Source organism: Bubalus kerabau, chromosome 22 (genome assembly GCF_029407905.1).
Source record: "Bubalus kerabau isolate K-KA32 ecotype Philippines breed swamp buffalo chromosome 22, PCC_UOA_SB_1v2, whole genome shotgun sequence".
NCBI lineage: Eukaryota > Metazoa > Chordata > Mammalia > Artiodactyla > Bovidae > Bubalus > Bubalus kerabau.
Genome location: NC_073645.1, coordinates 19,926,487 through 19,946,965, shown reverse-complemented (window position 1 = coordinate 19,946,965; position 20,479 = coordinate 19,926,487). Strand labels below are relative to the sequence as shown.

Genomic DNA, 20,479 nt, shown 5'->3' with positions numbered 1-20,479 from the left:
AAAAATTGGCTAATATTTTAAGGAACTTCATCTGATAGGAAATCACACCTGTTTTTGGAGGAAAGGATCCTTTGGTCAATGGAGTCACTCTCTGCCCTGTACAAATACAGTGCTCTCAACTTAGAAGAAGAGATCTGAGTTGGAGCCCAATCAAGAAAAGTGATGGAAACTTCCTTAACTGAAAGACCTGAACAGCACGGGTAGGTGTAATCAAATGCAAAGTGCCTAGTAAGGCAGTTGTAGCAGAAGAGAAAAAGTGCAGAAGAGGTGGCAGACCAGTGGCCTATGATTTAGCTCCAGTCTAGAGGTGTGTTTTGCTTGGCCCCAAAATGCATTTAAAAATTGGAAGATCACACATACAACTCTGAATTTCTGGATTCTCTTGAAGAATCAAAGGATCTAACAAAATATATGGGCCCAAATGTTCATACGGCAATAATGTGTTGCTGCTGAGTAGCAGCTGTAGCAGGCAGACTCGGCTGCACCATTTAGACTGGACACGTGCTTCCAATTCATTAGTCCCAGAGAAAGGGCTGTGGTGGCCAGGGAGCTTGGGGAGGGGGAGCTCAGGAGCTCTCAGAGTGACTATTTACCAGTCAGTTGGGGAAGCGTTTCAATGGTTTAACAACAGATGTGGCCACATCAGTACACACTGGCTGGATGTGATGGTGAGGGATAGAGGTTAGGAAGAATGGTAACACGGCTCTTCTGAACGATATGTGTGATGAACAGGAGAATGAAGAGCAGAACATGAGTAGTCTTCAATGTCAGGGTAAGGAGGTTCCCCTGACTGCACCTCATAAGAGAAGGAGGAAATGAATGAGAGTAGGTAACTAACATTGGAAAAGACTCTGAAGCTGGGAAAGATGGAAGGCAAAAAGAGAAGACAGTGGCAGAGGATGAGGTAGTTAGATAGCACAATAGCATCACCTGCTTAAAAGACATGAATCTGAGCAAACTCAGGAGATCGTGAAGGATAGAAAAGCCTGGTTGCTGCAGTCCACGGGGTTGCAAAGAGTCGGATATGATTTAGCGACTGAACAACAACAAGGTAAATAATATACTGTGTTCTAGCTGCCTGTCCTTTCAAAATCCCTGTATGACACAGATGAGGAAAGTGAGGTCTAATGAAGCTGAATAACTTAAGTCACACAGGTATCAGGTGGTTGAAGTAGGATTTGAACCAAGGTTTGTTCAAAGACTGTATGTTGGGTAGAAGAAATAACTCCTGTGACGATTTAATTAGTCATTCACTCAGGGACATCCCAAGTCCAGAGTTCATGGCAATGGGAAGACAGCAGCGAAGAGGAAGCCTGCGCCGGTGGTGACCTGTTGATTATGAGTACTGTGTGGCTTGGAGGGCACTTGGAAGCACTGGTATTTGCCAGAATGGTTATTTTTATAGTTATTTTTAGCTACTTTAGAGGCTATCTTTCAATGTTCTGCAGGATTGTAACACATTCTGATTAGTTTGAAGAGTCTCAGAAGAGTCTAGAGTAAAACTCAAAAACTCTTTGAGTTTTACCAGATTTGAATCACTGGGTCCTGAAACAAACCACATGCTGTATCTCTCTTATTCTTATTTAGCAGAAGGCAGGGTAACTGACCTATTAAATTAGTCCTGTGCTCTCTAAATCCATTTCAGCCTCAAATCCAGGCTCTAAACATTCTAGATAAGTGCAAATTTGCCTTTTCATTCAAGGAGATTAAACTTGGGATGTATATGTATAGTGTGTGGGTATAGGGCCAGTGTATAATCAACTAAATATAATTTAAGGTGAAATGGAAAAAGTGTTCTAATTAGGATTGCCAGATTTTGGGGGGAGGGATGGGATGCCTAAAGCAATTTAAATTTCAAATAAATAGTTTTTAGTTTAAATATGTCCCAAATATTGCATGGCAACCAGTCTAAATACAATTTTAATCCAAGTGCCAAGGAAGCTCTTCATTCAGATAAGGGAGAACTGGGGAAAGCTTCTGGGAAACAATGGAATGTCCCCTAGATTTCAGGGTCTAACCACCTCTATAGTGAACAAGGCATATTTCATATTTCTCTCTGGAGAATGTCATAATATTGTACTTCTGGAATTCCTACTTAATCTGAATATTATGAGCTACTTAAAGAGTTGAACAAGATTTTTGGTCTTTGAGAATTATTTCTATGGGTTGTTATAGAGCTGAATGAAAACAGTGTATTAAATTATCAAATGTATTCAAATTGCATAAGGAAAACTACTACATAAGTGCATAATATTTTTGAATGTTTCTTTAAAAGAAAAGCAAACATTATACATTTAAATTGTAAATTGTAATTGGTTACCTCTGATGTCATCCATATATCAAAACCATCATTTTCATCCAGTGCCTCAGGCATAATAGGAATCAAAGATACAAAGTGAGCAACAAGGTCCTAAAATAATATTAACTAAGATTTATTAAGAGCATACTATATGTCCACCACTAAGCACAGTGCATTACATGCATTATCATCAAATTTAGTACATCCTACAAGCCTTTGAAATACACACTATTATTAATTTTATTTTAAAAAAGAAGAAACAAGCTTAGAGTGCTAAGATAACCTGCCCATACTAACACTCACACTGACACTAACACAACATATGGGTCTCTGGGAATAAGCCCAAGTTAGCATGACTCCTGGAGAAGGCAATGGCACCCCACTCCAGTCCTCTTGCCTGGAAAATCCCATGGACAGAGGAGCCTGGTAGGCTGCAGTCCATGGGGTCGCTAAGAGTTGGACACGACTGAGCGACTTCCCTTTCACTTTTCACTTTCATGCATTGGAGAAGGAAATGGCAACCTACTCCAGTGTTCTTGCCTGGAGAATCCCAGGGACGGGGGAGCCTGGTGGGCTGCCGTCTGTGGGGTCGAACAGAGTCGGACACAACTGAAGCAACTTAGCAGCAGCATGACTCCAGACCATGTATATTAATCATTACATTTCACTATAATAAATTAAAATTTTAAATGTTATACATTACATGTATACTTTAAAATACAACTGTTTAAGAAAATTGAAAAAAGTTGTAGAAGAGTAGCAAAAGTTTGATTTTCTTTTAGGTTCAAAATCCATCAGAATTATTTTTATTAATAAAATCCAGTTATAAGTTGCTGCAGCAAGAAGATATTGGTGCAGCCTATTTTTACAAACAACAGAACTTCTGTTGTGGACTGCTACCCCTATAGGGCTGGAGATAAGGACTCAGGTTAGAGTTAACACAGAAAGTTCACCAACATTTTCACTGATTTACAGTAGCTACCATATATGCACTACTATGACCTCCTACACTAATCATGTTTCTGACTTCATGCAATTAATTAAACATGGCTCACAATTCCTGATAAGCAAAAGAGCTATGATTTACACTACTTTTTTTTTAAAAGACGAAGACTGTCTTTAAAAGAAATCGGAGAGCATTATTATCTCCTTGGACTTTTGGTATAAGGAAACAGGAAAGAAGAAACCCAAAAGCAGAGTGTAGTAAAATGTGATCTAAATTAGGACTTTGTTTTAGCTTAAAGAATTCAGGTGAGAGTTTCATACTGGAAGAATAATATAAATATTCTAAAAAGAGCCAATTGAGTCAATCAGGCCTGAATAAATAAAAGGTATAAATGATTTCTCGTAGGTGTCCTTTAATCAAAGCTTGTTTTTTCCTTAAAGGGGAGACTAGATTTCTGATTTCACATTTTCCTTTCTCAAAGTGAAAGAAGCTATCTCCTCTTCTGAGTTCATAATGATCACCTGTACATGTCTCTTTTGTCAGCTGGTAAATAACAGATATGCATAAAGCCACACAAGGTGAGAAGTGTTATGCTGGCAGTTTACAGAGCAAAAGATAACATAGCCTCTTGACAACAAGAAGCAATCCTTAGAAGGACACAATCTCTTTAGAAATACAACTTTCAATTCTGCCTGAAAATCAAAGGAATTTTTCTGCATCATTTTTCAAAGTCTGACAGAAAGATTATGAAGTTGGTACGGTCGCATGAAGTGATGTGGCAACAGTGACCTTCAGTACAAGTGGGCAGAGTGAAGGGCAACAGGAGGAAATGTTTTCTTCCACCACGCACTCAGGAGCACACATTGCAACACAGATGCTATCTCTCTCAGGAGATGGTATCTCTCTCAGGAAACTGTCTCCGAAGATAAAGCAATTTTAATAAGAAAGTTTTACTCAAAGTTAACATTAAAAAATAAACCAATTAAAATAAATATAAATTTAGAGTGATCAAAATGTTCTAAAATTTACTGTGGTGATGGCTGCACAATTTGGTGTATATATTAAAAACCACTGAATTATATACCTTAGAAGGGCAAATTATATGGTATGTGAATATCTCAATAAAGTTACTAACATAAATATCACTTACAAGTCTTGCATTAGAATCATGAAGAAACATATCCAGGAGTTGTTGAGGTGGATTCAATGCTTTGATGTATCTTATTACTAAGATCTGTATCCCTTCATCATTAAAAACAGTAGTGGTGATTCTTCGTTTAGGAAACAATGCCTTACAATTTTTTGTAAAAATCCGTGCTCTCTCCAAAATGTCTATTTGATCTGAAAACTAGAATCAAGTTTAAAATATTTCAACTTGCTACCATATTGTTCCCACAGGAAAATATCAAGAACCAACATTCATTTTTGTCATCTTTGAAATTAACACTTCTTTGATAGTATATCTGAAAATAATTCAGTGGAAAGCCTACCTTGTCTAGTTCTGGACTACAGATGGCATATGATATTTGAGGTTCAATAGTAGCAAAAATATTTAAGAAGGTACATTCTTTTAAATTCTGTCCATTATAATCTTCTTTAGGAGACACATAAGTCTTACTCCAAGTATACCCAAGCAAAACAGGTGGAATATTTACTTGAAATGTTCCACTAATCTGAAAGAGTATATGAACAGAATGGATTCTGCATGATGAAAATAAACATCAGTCAAAGATAGTTCAGTCTACTCTATTGCAGGAAATAGGCTTGTATGGGTTCATGCTGATTCGACTAATAGGGACTTGCAAAGAATGATAAAGTTTTCCATGATGATCTGCTCACAAGCAACCTTGACACCCTGGGTCCCTCTGTAATATGTAGTATGTGGAAAAGGCAGAAGTAAGAAAGGGATGAAATGAGGAAGCAAGTTAACATACCAGAGTGATAGAAACTCTTAGAGAATCAAATTTAAGCTCAAAGAAAAATGCTAAAAGACCATGTTACATTTTGCACTGGGTCTGGAAAGAGAAAAAAAATGGAACAGAAGGAGAGATGACCCAAAGTCCACTGGAGGAGGGACCGTGTGTGTATGTGTGTGTGTGTGTGTGTGTGAGGAGATAATTTAAAATAATAACTACTACTACTAATAACATAACAAATATTAATAGTTATTGAGCACCTACTATGTATAAGGCATTCTTCCAAGTGCTTGATATAGATCACATTATTCAATGAGGTAGACGCCACTAATCTCCATTTTCTAGATAAGGAAATGAGTTCAGAGCATGTGAGGAAGTTGTGACGGGTCACACAACCAGAGTAGTAGAGCCAGGATTACAATGCAGACGAGTCTACCTTTGAAGCTCACCTTCTTAACTACTTCTCTCTCCTAGCATCTGGCCTGAGACTGAGAAGTAACTGCAGGGATTTATAACAGGAAGCCCTATACCTCCAACAACTTAAAATCTCCATTGCTCCTTATTTGCAGCACTTGTATTTGTAACGTGCTCCCTCATGACATGCTGTGATTGCATAGAATCATGGAACCCATGGTTACGAAGCAATGTCATTATTCAGAAAATGTATGAATCTGGAATTACGTAACTATTATAAACAAATATGAATGTTGCTTTAAGACCTACAGTTAGCTGCCCTTTTCTTCATCAGTGAACACTAAAAATATATGAAATAAATTTGTGGGTATCTCCTAGAGACGGCTAAAATCTTCAAATACTCCAACACCTAGGAGGCACTTGCATACAGGATCATTTCAACGGACTTATCAACATGCCAATCAAAATCTGACTCAAAGAAAACAGTAAGTGTTTCTATTAGCCAGAGACAAAAATTTAGAATTAGCAAAAAATCAGTTTCTGTTACCTCAGATTGTTGTAGGAGAGCAGAGAAAGGGAAGACAATGGATCCAAGCCAATTCTTTCTTATATATGAATGACCACTACAGCTCTTGAAACAGCGATCCTATTAAAATAAATAAGTTTTCTATTACTATTCTATATCATGCGATGAATAACTTCACACAAACTTGCAGGTAAGTATAATAAATTCTCTTTCATTTTAAAAAGAAACCAAAGAGTAAATAGAGAAGTTTTTTTCTCACTTTCAAAAATTTCTTTAAAAGATAATTGACTATTTAAAGCAATAATAATGACCTGTTGCAGTTTATGACATATGTAAAAGCAAAATATATGATAAAATAACATTAACACAAAGCATAGGAGTAGAAATGGAAGTGTAATAATATCCTGTTCTTACACTATATGTGGAGTGGCATAATATTATAGACTGTCATAAGTGAAATAATATTTAATAAAACCTAGAGCAACAATTAAGAAATAAAAAAAGTACAGCTAATAAGCCAATAGTGAAAATAAAGTAGAATAATAAAAGTATTAATCCAAAAAAGGGAAGAAAAAAAGAACAAAAAACAGACGGGACAAGCAGAAAACAAACAGGAAGATGGAACCCAGCCAAGTCAGTAATTACACAAAACGTAAATACCCATTCATTAAAAGATAGAGGTTGTTAACTGAATAAAAAAGGAAGACCCAATTATGGACGTGAGTCTGAGTGAACTCCAGGAGATGGTAATGGACAGGGAGGCCTGGCATGCTGCGATTCATGGGGTTGCAAAGAGTCGGACACAACTGTGCAACTGAACTGAACTGAAAGTAAACTCATTTTACATATAAAGACACAGGTTAAAAGAAAAAATAAGAAAAGAAAGAAAAAGATACACCATACATACAAACACCAATGAAAAGAAAGCTGAAATGATTATATTTATAACATACAAAGTAGATTTAAGAATTAATAAATGTAACCAGGGATAAAGAGGAATATTTCATAACAATAGAGCAATCAATTCATGAAGAAGGAATATAATCTTAACTGTGTGTGTGTGTGTGTGTGTGTGTGTGCTAAGTTGCTTCAGTCGTGTCTGACTCTGTGTGACCCAATGGACTGTAGCCCTCCAGGCTCCTGTGTCCATGAGGATTCTCCAGGCAAGAATAGTGCAGTGGGTTGCTATGCCCTCCTCCAGGGGATCTTCCCTACAAAGGGATGGAACTTGAGTCTCTTATGTCTCCTGCATTAGCAGGCAGGTTCTTTACCCCTAGCGCCACCTGGGAAGCCCTGTAACTCTAATAGAGAGTCATAAAATCAGAGCTAAAAAACATGACACCAAGAGCAATTCATGAAAAAATGCTCAACATCATTGTGTGTTGTTAGTTGCTCAGTTGTGTCTGACTGTTTGCGACTCGCCAGGCTCCTTTGTCTATGGAATTTTCCAGGCAAGAATACTAGAATGGGTTCCCATTCCCTTCTTCAGGGGATCTCCCCAACCCAGGGATCAAAGCCAGGTATCCTGCATTGCAGGCAGATTCTTTACCATCTGAACCACCAGGGAAGCCATCCAACATCATTAGTCATTAGGAAATGCAAATTAAAACTATACTGAGATACAATCACAGGCTTGTTAGAATGGCTAAAATTTTGAAGTCTGACTACATGCTTGTAAGAATGTGAAAGAACTAGAAGTCTCATACAGTGCTGGTGGAAATAAAAAATGGTATAATTACTTTGAAAAAACAGTTTGTTTCTTAAAGGTCCACTTACCATATGATCCAGTCATTTCACTCCTATGTATTTACCGCCCCCCAAATTAAAGCATTTGTATGTAATGCTTTCATTTACCAAATGCTTTAATTTAATTACCAAATCCTCATGGTAGTTTTATTTATAATAGCCCTCCCACCCCACCATAGAAAACCCACTTGTCCATCAACAGGTGAATATTTAAACATACAATACAATGTGTGTTTTCAACAGACTACCACTATACAATAAAAAGTAATGAACTATTTGATAAATAACACAACATAGACAAATCTAAAAATAATTTTTTTCCCTGAATGAAAGCTGCCAGGCCAAGGAAAAAAGAGTGAAAACTGTATGATACCATTTCTATAAAATTCCAGAAAATATAAACTATAGTTACTGAAAGCAGATGAATCATTTCCTGGGGTGGGAAGAAGGAAGGGAAGGATGGAGGTATTCTAACAGGACAGAGGAAAACCTTTGAGAGTGATGCATATATTTATTGCCTTGACTTTGATAATGGTTTCATGTATATATATACATATATGTCAAAATTTGTCAAAATACACACTTTATGTGCAGCTTACTGTATGCCAACTACTCCTCAATAATGCTATTTTTAAAAATTAGAGACAGTGTATTGGAGAAGGAAATGACAACCCACTCCAGTATTCTTGTCTGGAGAATTCCAGGGATGGGGGAGCCTGGTGGGCTGCCGTCTATGGGGTCGCACAGAGTCGGACACGACTGAAGCGACTTAGCAGCAGCAGCAGCAGCAGAGACAGTGTAGTGGGTTATTGGGCAAAAAAGGGTTTGGCATTTACCACCAACACCACTAACCCCACTGGCATTTACTCTGTAACTTACTTCACTTTTAGCCATTTACATTTTTCATTTCATCAGCCAAAGTGCTGAAATAGGGGGAATATGGGAAAGGTGTTAGAGAATACTTCTTGGGATAGGCATGTTGCTTGTTTAAGACTGGCATAGGCAACAAACCGCTCCATAGTACTGCTGCTGCTGCTGCTAAGTCACTTCAGTCATATCCGACTCTGTGTGACCCCACAGACGGCAGCCCACCAGGCTCCCCCGTCCCTGGGATTCTCCAGGCAAGAACACTGGAGTGGGTTGCCATTTCCTTCTCCAATGCATGAAAGTGAAAAGTGAAAGGGAAGTCGCTCAGTCGTGTCCGACTGTTTGCGACCCCATGGGCTGCAGCCTACCAGGCTCCTCTGTCCATGGGATTTTCCAGGCAAGAGTACTGGAGTGGGGTGCCATCACCTTCTCCAGCTCCATGGTACTAGTATATACTTATATCCACTGATTTTTACTTGTAACTGGGGAAGATGAGAGCAGTTGGGTTGAGTTTAGGAATCAAGAAGAAGAGAAAGGACAATGAAGACATGGAAAGGGTTGGCGCACACTGAACCCCACTAGGTCCCTTGTCCTTGGTTTGGCCCCTGATGATTAGGGTCAGTGGCTGGAGAAGCTCTTCTACTGTGAGATTTTGTGTACAAACACTATTGCTATAAAGTCTAGATACACAATATGTGGTATGGATTCAGAGAAAATAGGCCCGTTCTGCCCATGTTTGTACAGAATCCAGTGCCTCTTGAGTATTCTGAAGTTTGATAGCTCTGGGCTAAAGGATAACTGGAGGGATAACACCCTTGGCACAGATGGTGGTATCGTAATCAGGGGCAATGTCAACAGCGGTGGTGGTGGTGAGATTCCTTTAGGTGGCTTTGAGAGCTTTGGGGGCTGAGTCAAAAGAACCCACATACTGATGATTGTGGCTAACAGTCATGTCTAAGCACATATATGAGGACTCCTTGGAGGCTTCCAGAAAATTTTGCGAGGGACTGGTGGAGGTTTTGTGAGTAGAAGGTAGAAAAAGACCTTAAATTATTTATGTTAATGTGATTTCTTTTAAATCCATAAACTCAAAATTTCTGTTAATATTAAAGTTATACAGATTAACCTGGGCTGAAGTAAGGAGCTAGGAAAAAAGAAGGGTGATAAAAGGGACAACTCATTGTAGTTTTTCCCATATACTGTCTTGCTTTCTGCTTCATTTTGTGCTTTTCCGTCAACCACCTTTCCCTTGCTGTCATAATTATGGATCCTTGTTGGCTTACTGCCAAGAAATACTGGCATCAGTTAGATAGCATCACCAGCTCAGTGGACATGAAATCTGAACAAACTCTGGGAGATAGCAAAGGACAGGGGAGCCTGGTGTGCTGGAGTCCATGGGGTCACAAAGAGTCGGACACAACATATTGACTGAACAGCCACCACAACAAAGGTTAACATGGGCCATTTCTTGACTAAGAAAATTCACTGAATGGTCCTCTTGCAGACAGTCCAGTTTAGAAATGTAAAAACCTTGCAAAAGAAAATGCAATATATGCTGGCTCCCATTTTAATCTGATCTCTCTTTTCTTCTAAGAAGAACAAATGCCAGGGACGTCAGGGTCATAATAGACAATATTGAGATTCTAGTGATCACATGCCAGCTAGGAAGCCATTGTATTCAGTTTCTAAGCCCTGGGTGTGTTGCTGCTGTTTACTTGAATCTGGGGAAGCACTGAAGTTTGAAAAAAGCTACCAGTACCCCTGATTCCTCTCTTCAGTTTATAGCCACTGCTTTTGAGATCTACCTACATCTCAGTAAACAATGTAAAGCACCTTAATGTACATACTTTTACCATAGTATATACATTAAGTATATATCATAGTATGTGAAAGTGAAGGTTGCTCAGTCGTGTCCAACTCTTTGCTACCCCAAGGACTGTCTAGTCCATGGTATTCTCTAGGCCAGAATACTGGAGTGGGTAGCCTTTCCCTTCTCCAGGGGATCTTCCCAACCCAGGGATCGAACCCAGGTCTCCCATATTGCAGGTGGATTCTTTACCAGCTGAGCCATAAGGGAAGCCCATATCATAGTATACATCAAAGCAAATATGCTTAGTGCAGCAAACCTTGAAAATATGTTAAAGCTTGGCTACCAGGAAGTTCACACAAAGATATAATGTTCAATTGCAGAAACCTAGTTTCCCCAAATTCTTGGTATATTTATCCCTCCTCTTCCTATGTGTGGTTTATGAGCTCTATTATTTTTGAACTGACTTGTCACATGTCTGATTTTACCTCACGTTGCTCCATATCCTTTTTAGAAAACATTGTAAATAGACACTGCATCTAAAAGCAAATTAACAAATATGTTCACAGACTTCATTCAGTCTGAACCTAGAATTATTTCAACATTGATTATTATAATTTTTCTACTTTACCTCATGCTTTTCAATAATCATTTCATCAAAAATGTTGATATATATATTATCTTTTATTTTAGATAAACTTGAGAAGTTACAATCATGTCCTGGTAAGCTGTAAATAAGAAAACATATTCAGAAGTTTAATTGATTTTATAAAATCATTATTCATAAAGGACTATAAAATTACCTGTGTTGTTTTCTTTTATTAAGTGTAAGCTAAGAAAAGGTATGTGTTTTCAAGATGTCTGTTCTCTTTCATTAGACTCAATATCAAAAAATCTACAGACAATAAATCATGGAAAGGATGTAGAGAAAAAGGAACCCTCCTACACTGTTAGTGGGAGTGCAAATTGGTACAGCCACTATGGAGAACGGTATGGAGGTTCCTTAAAAATCTAAAAATAGATTTGCCATATGACCCAGCAATCCCACTTATGGGCACATACCCAGGTGTGCGCACACACTAAGTTTCTTCAGTCATGTCCAACTCTTTGTGACCCTATGGAATGTAACCCACCAGGCTCCTCTGTTCATGAGATTCTCCAGGCAAGAATACTGGAGTGAGTATCAGTTCAGTTCTTCACTCGTGTCCGACTCCTTGCAACCCCATGGACTCCAGCACACCAGGCCTCCCTGTCCATCACCAACTCCTGGAGTTTACTCAAACTCGTGTCTATTGCGTTGGTGATACCATCCAACCATCTCATCCTCTGTCATACCCTTCTCCTCCTGCCTTCAATCTTTCTGAGCATCAGGGTCTTTTCCAATGAGTCAGTTCTTCGCATCAGGTGGCCAAAGTATTGGAGCTTCAGCTTCATCATCAGTCTTTCCAATGAATATTCAGGATTGATTTCCTTTAGGATGGATTGGTTGGATCTCCTTGCAGTCCAAGGGATTCTCAAGAGTCTTCTCCAACACCACAGTTCAAAAGCATCAATTCTTTGGCGCTCAAGTTTCTTTATAGTCCAACTCTCACATCCATATATGACTACTGGAAAAACCATAGCTTTGACTAGACAGACCTTTGTTGGCAAAGTAATGTCTCTGCTTTTTAATATGCTGTCTAGGTTGGTCATAACTTTCCTTCCAAGGAGCAATTGTCTTTTAATTTCATGGCTATAGTCAGCATCTGCAGTGATTGTGGAGCCCCCCAAAATAAAGTCTCTCACCATTTCCATTGTTTCCCCATCTATTTGCCATGAAGTGATGGGACCAGATGCCATGATCTTAGTTTTGTGAATGTTGAGTTTTAAGCCAACTTGTTCACTCTCCTCTTTCATTTTCATCAAAAGGGTCTTTAGTTCTTCTTTGTTTTCTGCCATAAGGGTGGTGTCTGCATATCTGAGGTTATTGGTATTTCTCCCAGAAATCTTGATTTCAACTTTGCTTCGTCCAGCCCAGCATTTTGCATGATGTACTCTGCATATAAGTTAAATAAGTAGGGTGACAATATACAGCCTTGATGGACTCCTTTCCCTATTTGGAACCAGCCTGTTGTTCCATGTCCAGTTCTAATTGCTGCTTCTTGACCTGCATACAGATTTCTCAGGAGGCAGGTAAGGTGGCCTGGTATTCCCATCTCTTGAAGACTTTTCCAGTTTGTTGTAATCCACACAGTCAAAGGCTTTGGCATAGTCAATAAAGCAAAAGTAGATGTTTTTCTGGAACTCTCTTGCTTTTTTGATGATCCAACGGATGTTGGCAATTTGATCTTTGGCTCCTCTGCCTTTTCTAAATCCAGCTTGAACATCTAGAAGTTCATGATTCATGTACAGTTGAAGCCTAGCTTGGAGAATTTTGAGCATTACTTTACTAGCGTGTGAGATGAGTGCAATTGTGTGGTAGTTTGAGCATTCTTTGGCATTGCCTTACTTTGGGATTGGAATGAAAACTGACCTTTTCCAGTCCTATGGCCACTTCTGAGTTTTCCAGATTTGCTGGCATATTGTGTGCAGCACTTTCACAGCATCATCTTTTAGGATCTGAAATAGTTCAACTGGAATTTCATCACCTCCGCTAGTTTTGTTCATAGTGATGCCTCCTAAGGCCCACTTGACTTTGCATTCCAGGATGTCTGGCTCTAGGTGAGTGATCACACCATCGTGGTTATCTGAGTCATGAAGATCTTTTTTGCATAGTTCTTTGTGTATTGTTGCTACCTCTTCTTAATATCTTCTGCTTCTGTTAGGTCCATACCATATCTGTCCTTTATTGCACTCATCTTTGCATGAAATGTTCCCTTGGTATCTCTAATTTTCTTGAAGAGATCTCTAGTCTTCCCCATTCTATTGTTTTCCTCTATTTCTTTGCATTGATCACTGAAGGAGGTTTTCCTGTCTCTCCTTGCTATTCTTGACAAAACCCCTAGAACATACAAGCCTTCCCAGGTGGCACTATTGGTAAAAAATCTACCTGTACTGCAGGAGATGTGGCAGACACAAGTTCGACACCTGGGTCAGGAAGATCCCCTGAAGGAGGGCATGGCAACTCACTCCAGTATTCTTGCCTGGAGAAATCCCATGGACAGAGGAGCCTGGTGGGCTATGGTCCATAGGGTCACAAACAGCTGGACATGACTGAAGCAACTGAGTACACACGCATAGAATGTACAACACAAAGAATGAATTCTAATATAAATTGTGGACTTTGTCTCATAATATGGTCCGTTTCATAAGAAATGTACCGCACTGACACTTAGGGAAGCTGTGTGTGTGTTGAAGGGAGAGGATATGTAAGAATTCTGCTTTCTGCTCAATTTTACTAGGAATCTAAACTCTTTAAAAATGATAAAGTCTATCAATTTGTTTAAAATGGAAGAAAAAGAAACTCAATCTCATTAGAAATCCAGGAATGCAAATTAAATCACAGTAAGAATATCACTTTAGATCCACCATATTAGAAAAATTAATTTTAAAAATATTAAATATTATTGAAGATGTGGCACAATAGGAACTTATATATTGAGAGTGTATATTGGCACAATCACTTTGGGAAAAAAAATTGACATTACATAGTAAAGCTGAAGCAATTCCACTCCTGGATATAGATCCTGGAGCAGAGGGTTTCAAAGTGTCTCCTGACTAGTAGCATCAGTAACACCTGGAACTTGTTAGAAATGGAATTATGTATCAGCCCTACTCTGCTGTTGCTGCTGCTGCTAAGTCTCTTCAGTCGTGTCCGACTCTGTGTGACCCCATAGACGGCAGCCCATCAGGCTCCCCCGTCCCTGGGATTCTCCAGGCAAGAACACTGGAGTGGGTTGCCACTTCCTTCTCCAGTGCATAAAAGTGAAAAGTGAAAGTGAAGTCACTCAGTCATGTCTGACTCCTAGCGACCCCATGGACTGCAGCCTACCAGGCTCCTCCATCCATGGGATTTTCCAGGCAAGAGTACTGGAGTGGGTTGCCATTGCCTTCTCCGAGCCCTACTCTAGAGCTATTGAATTAGAAACTATGGAGTTGGGCCCAGAAATTTGTTTAAAGAAGCCATACAGGTGATTTCAGTGCACAAAATAGCTTGAGAACTAATGTCATAAAAAGAAACTCTTAGATGTGTATTCCAGATAACAAGTACAAGAATGTTCAGAGCAACACTATTCATAATAGCAAAACACTAAAATCAGGCAAATGTGCATCAACAGGGTAAAGAATAAATAAATTATGGAATAATTTAAAGAATAAATAAATTTTAACACAGTGGAATACTATAACGAAGTGAAAATGAAGGAAGGAATAGTTATGAATATGGATAAATCTCTCAAAATAATGAAGAACAAAGAAACAGGTTGCAAAAGATAATTCAATTTATATACAGTTGAAAAGCATCCATAAAGAAATAAAACATAGCTAGGGATGAATATCTATGATTTAAAATCATAAAGAAAGAGAGGGAAGGATAAACACAAGGGTAACATGGTTGTTATCTCTGGGGAGAGAGGAAGGGGATACAGTTAGATATTGGCACAGTGGAGCCTTCAAAGTTACTGGTAACACTCCATTTTTAAAGCTAAATGGTAGATACACAAATACTCATTTTCCCTCAGAACTTATATTTACATACACGTTATATAGGGGCTTCCCTGCTGACTCAGTGGTCAAGAATCTGCCTGCAGTGCAGGAGCCACAGGAGACGTGAGTTCAATTCTTGAGTCGGGAAGAGCCCGTGGAGGAGGGCAGGGCAACCCATTCCAGTATTCTTGCCTAGAGAATCCCACGGACAGAGGAGCCTCGTGGGCTACAGTTCACAGGGTTGCAAAGAGTCAGACATGACTGAAGCGACTTAGCACACAAGCATACATTATCTATGTAAACACACTTCATAATTTAAAAACTTAAAAATTAAGCCTGTATCAATCATTATTTTTAATAAATGGCTCAAGAAAATAATTCTGTTATTGGTTTATTTTAGAAGTCAAGGAAAAATGGACTCCAACTTACATAAAATCTACTTTAATTTCTTCGTTCCAGCATGGATGAGATCCACTGGCAACGCTGGTTTGGTATACAGTGTGCTGAAAGGAAACTTCCACAAAGGGGTGTACAGTATCCTGAAACACATGATAAACACCAACTAGGTTTTTGTAATATTTTATATAGTTGATAAAAGGTAGAAATTAGTTACTGGCTGATAACTAGATGGTTTGGTTTTTCTAGTTTTTCAAACAACCATTATTTATTCATTCATTCATTCAATTAAGATTTCATCCTGGGGGAGAAGCCAAGATGGCGGAGGAGTAGGATGGGGAGAACACTTTCTCCCCCACAAATTCATCAAAAGAGCATTTAAACGTCGAGTAAATTCCACAAAACAACTTCCAAATGCCGGCAGAAGACATCAGGCACCCAGCAAAGCAACCCAAGTCTTCGAAGGGAGAGAGAAGAAATACAGCTCCATCCACCAGAACATCGACACAAGCTTCCCTAACCAGGAAACCATGACAAGCCACCTGTACAAACCCACACACGGTGAGGAAACGCCACAATAAAGAGAACTCCACAAACTGCCAGAATACAGAAAGGACACCCCAAACTCAGCAATTTAAACAAGATGAAGAGACAGAGGAATAGCCAGCAGATAAAGGAACAGGATAAATGCCCACCAAACCAAACAAAAGAGGAAGAGATAAGGAATCTACCTGATAAAGAATTCCGAATAATGATAGTGAAATTGATCCAAAATCTTGAAATTAAAATGGAATCACAGATAAATAGCCTGGAGGCAAGGATTGAGAAGATGCAAGAAAGGTTTAACAAGGACTTAGAAGAAATAAAAAAGAGTCAACATATAATGAATAATGCAATAAGTGAAATTAAAAACACTCTGGAGGCAACAAATAGTAGAATAACAGAGGCAGAAGATAGGATTAGTGAATTAGAAGATAGAATGGTAGAAATAAATGAATCAGAGAGGATAAAAGAAAAACGAATTAAAAGAAATGAGGACAATCTCAGAGACCTCCAGGACAATATTAAACGCTACAACATTCGAATCATAGGGGTCCCAGAAGAAGAAGACAAAAAGAAAGACCATGAGAAAATACTTGAGGAGATAATAGTTGAAAACTTCCCTAAAATGGGGAAGGAAATAATCACCCAAGTCCAAGAAACCCAGAGAGTCCCAAACAGGATAAACCCAAGGCGAAACACCCCAAGACACATAGTAATCAAATTAACAAAGATCAAACACAAAGAACAAATATTAAAAGCAGCAAGGGAAAAACAACAAATAACACACAAGGGAATACCCATAAGGATAACAGCTGATCTTTCAATAGAAACTCTTCAAGCCAGGAGGGAATGGCAAGACATACTTAAAATGATGAAGAAAATAACCTACAGCCCAGATTATTGTACCCAGCAAGGATCTCATTCAAGTATGAAGGAGAAATCAAAAGCTTTTCAGACAAGCAAAAGCTGAGAGAATTCTGCACCACCAAACCAGCTCTCCAACAAATACTAAAGGATATTCTCTAGACAGGAAACACAAAAACGGTGTATAAATTCGAACCCAAAACAATAAAGTAAATGGCAATGGGATCATACTTATCAGTAATTACCTTAAACGTAAATGGGTTGAATGCCCCAACCAAAAGACAAAGACTGGCTGAATGGCTACAAAAACAAGACCCCTACATATGTTGTCTACAAGAGACCCACCTCAAAACAGGGGACACATACAGACTGAAAGTGAAGGGTTGGAAAAAGATTTTCCATGCAAATAGGGACCAAAAGAAAGCAGGAGTAGCAATACTCATATCAGATAAAATAGACTTTAAAACAAAGACTGTGAAAAGAGACAAAGATGGTCACTACATAATGATCAAAGGAGCAATCCAAGAAGAAGATATAACAATTATAAATATATATGCACCCAACACGAGAGCACCACAGTATGTAAGACAAATGCTAAAAAGTATGAAAGGAGAAATTAACAATAACACAATAATAGTGGGAGACTTTAATACCCCACTCACACCTATGGATAGATCAACTAAACAGAAAATTAACAAGGAAACACAAACTTTAAATGATACAATAGACCAGTTAGACTTAATTGATATCTATAGGACATTTCATCCCAAAACAATGAATTTCACCTTTTTCTGAAGCGCACATGGAACCTTCTCCAGGATAGATCACATCCTGGGCCATAAAGCTAGCCTTGGTAAATTTAAAAAAATAGAAATCATTCCAAGCATCTTTTCTGACCACAATGCAGTAAGATTAGATCTCAATTACAAGAGAAAAACTATTAAAAATTCCAACATATGGAGGCTGAACAACACGCTGCTAAATAACCAACAAATCACAGAAGAAATCAAAAAAGAAATCAAAATTTGCATAGAAACGAATGAAAATGAAAACACAACAACCCAAAACCTGTGGGACACGGTAAAAGCAGTCCTAAGGGGAAAGTTCATAGCAATACAGGCACACCTCAAGAAACAAGAAAAAAGTCAAATAAATAACCTAACTACACCTAAAGCAACTAGAAAAGGAAGAAATGAAGAACCCCAGGGTTAGTAGAAGGAAAGAAATCTTAAAAATTAGAGCAGAAATAAATGCAAAAGAAACAAAAGAGATCATAGCAAAAACCAACAAAACCAAAAGCTGGTTTTTTGAAAGGATAAATAAAATTGACAAACCATTAGCCAGACTCATCAAGAAACAAAGGGAGAAAAATCAAATCAATAAAATTAGAAATGAAAATGGAGAGATCACAACAGACAACACAGAAATACAAAGGATCATAAGAGAGTACTATCAACAATTATATGCCAATAAAATGGACAATGTGGAAAAAATGGACAAATTCTTAGAAAAGTACAACTTTCCAAAACTCGATCAGGAAGAAATAGAAAATCTTAACAGACCCATCACAAGCACGGAAATTGAAACTGTAATCAAAAATCTTCCAGCAAACAAAAGCCCAGGTCCAGACGGCTTCACAGCTGAATTCTACCAAAAATTTAGAGAAGAGCTAACACCTATCCTGCTCAAACTCTTCCAGAAAATTGCAGAGGATGGTAAACTTCCAAACTCATTCTATGAGGCCACCATCACCCTAACACCAACACCTGACAAAGATCCCACAAAAAAAGAAAACTACAGGCCAATATCACTGATGAACATAGATGCAAAAATCCTTAACAAAATTCTAGCAATCAGAATCCAACAGCACATTAAAAAGATCATACACCATGACCAAGTGGGCTTTATCCCAGGGATGCAAGGATTCTTCAATATCCGCGAATCAATCAATGTAATACACCACATTAACAAATTGAAAAATAAAAACCATATGATTATCTCAATAGAGCAGAGAAAGCCTTTGACAAAATTCAACATCCATTTATGATAAAAACTCTCCAGAAAGCAGGAATAGAAGGAACATACCTCAACATAATAAAAGCTATATATGACAAACCCATAGCAAACATTATCCTCAATGGTGAAAAATGGAAAGCATTTCCTCTAAAGTCAGGAACAAGACAAGGGTGCCCACTCTCACCATTACTATTCAACATAGTTTTGGAAGTTTTGGCCACAGCAATCAGAGCAGAAAAAGAAATAAAAGGAATCCAAATTGGAAAAGAAGAAGTAAAGCTCTCACTGTTTGCAGATGACATGATCCTCTACATAGAAAACCCTAAAGACTCCACCAGAAAATTACTAGAACTAATCAATGACTATAGTAAAGTTGCAGGATATAAAATCAACACACAGAAATCACTTGCATTCCTATACACTAATAATGAGAAAACAGAAAGAGAAATTATGGAAACAATTCCATTCACCATTGCAAGAGAAATTATGGAAACAATTCCATTCACCATTGCAACGGGAAGAATAAAATACTTAGGAATATATCTACCTAAAGAAACTAAAGACCTATATATAGAAAACTATAAAACACTGGTGAAAGAAATCAAAGAGGACACTAACAGATGGAGAAATATACCATGTTCATGGGTTGGAAGAATCAATATAGTGAAAATGAGTATACTACCCAAAGCAATCTATAGATTCAATGCAATCCCTATCAAGCTACCAACAGCATTCTTCACAGAGCTAGAACAAATAATTTCACAATTTGTATGGAAATACAAAAAACCTCGAATAGCCAAAGCGATCTTGAGAAAGAAGAATGGAACTGGAGGAATCAACCTACCTGACTTCAGGCTCTACCTCAAAGCCACAGTTCTCAAGACAGTATGGTACTGGCACAAAGACAGAAATATAGATCAATGGAACAAAATAGAAAGCCCAGAGATAAATCCACGCACATATGGACACCTTATCTTTGACAAAGGAGGCAAGAATATACAATGGATTAAAGACAATTTCTTTAACAAGTGGTGCTGGGAAATCTGGTCAACCACTTGTAAAAGAATGAAACTAGAACACTTTCTAACACCATACACAAAAATAAACTCAAAATGGATTAAAGATCTAAACGTAAGACCAGAAACTATAAAACTCCTAGAGGAGAACATAGGCAAAACACTCTCTGACATACATCGCAGCAGGATCCTCTATGACCCACCTCCCAGAATATTGGAAATAAAAGCAAAAATAAACAAATGGGACCTAATTAACCTTAAAAGCTTCTGCACATCAAAGGAAACTATTAGCAAGGTGAAAAGACAGCCTACAGAATGGGAGAAGATAATAGCAAATGAAGCAACTGACAAAAAACTAATCTTGAGAATATACAAGCAACTCCTACAGCTCAACTCCAGAAAAATAAATGACCCAATCAAAAAATGGGCCAAAGAACTAAATAGACATTTCTCCAAAGAAGACATACAGATGGCTAACAAACACATGAAAAGATGCTCAA

At 38.2% G+C, this 20,479-nt stretch overlaps 1 protein-coding gene across 3 annotated transcripts in view; it reads right to left on the bottom strand.

Annotated features, from left to right (window-relative positions):
- The window catches only part of CC2D2B (coiled-coil and C2 domain containing 2B), a 108,596-nt gene that overhangs the window by 16,272 nt on the left and 71,845 nt on the right, over nucleotides 1–20,479 (bottom strand). For 2 of the 3 annotated variants that reach the window (XM_055560015.1, XM_055560016.1), the window contains exons 1-4: nucleotides 11,153–11,173; nucleotides 6,123–6,221; nucleotides 4,396–4,593; nucleotides 2,321–2,410 (exon numbers count right to left, since the gene is read on the bottom strand). In XM_055560015.1, the coding sequence (XP_055415990.1) occupies nucleotides 2,321–2,410; nucleotides 4,396–4,593; nucleotides 6,123–6,221; nucleotides 11,153–11,173 (408 nt within the window). Of the gene's footprint in view, nucleotides 1–2,320; nucleotides 2,411–4,395; nucleotides 4,594–4,735; nucleotides 4,919–6,122; nucleotides 6,222–11,152; nucleotides 11,250–15,573; nucleotides 15,707–20,479 lie in introns of those variants that run through there. The other variant, XM_055560014.1, reaches the window with a different exon arrangement.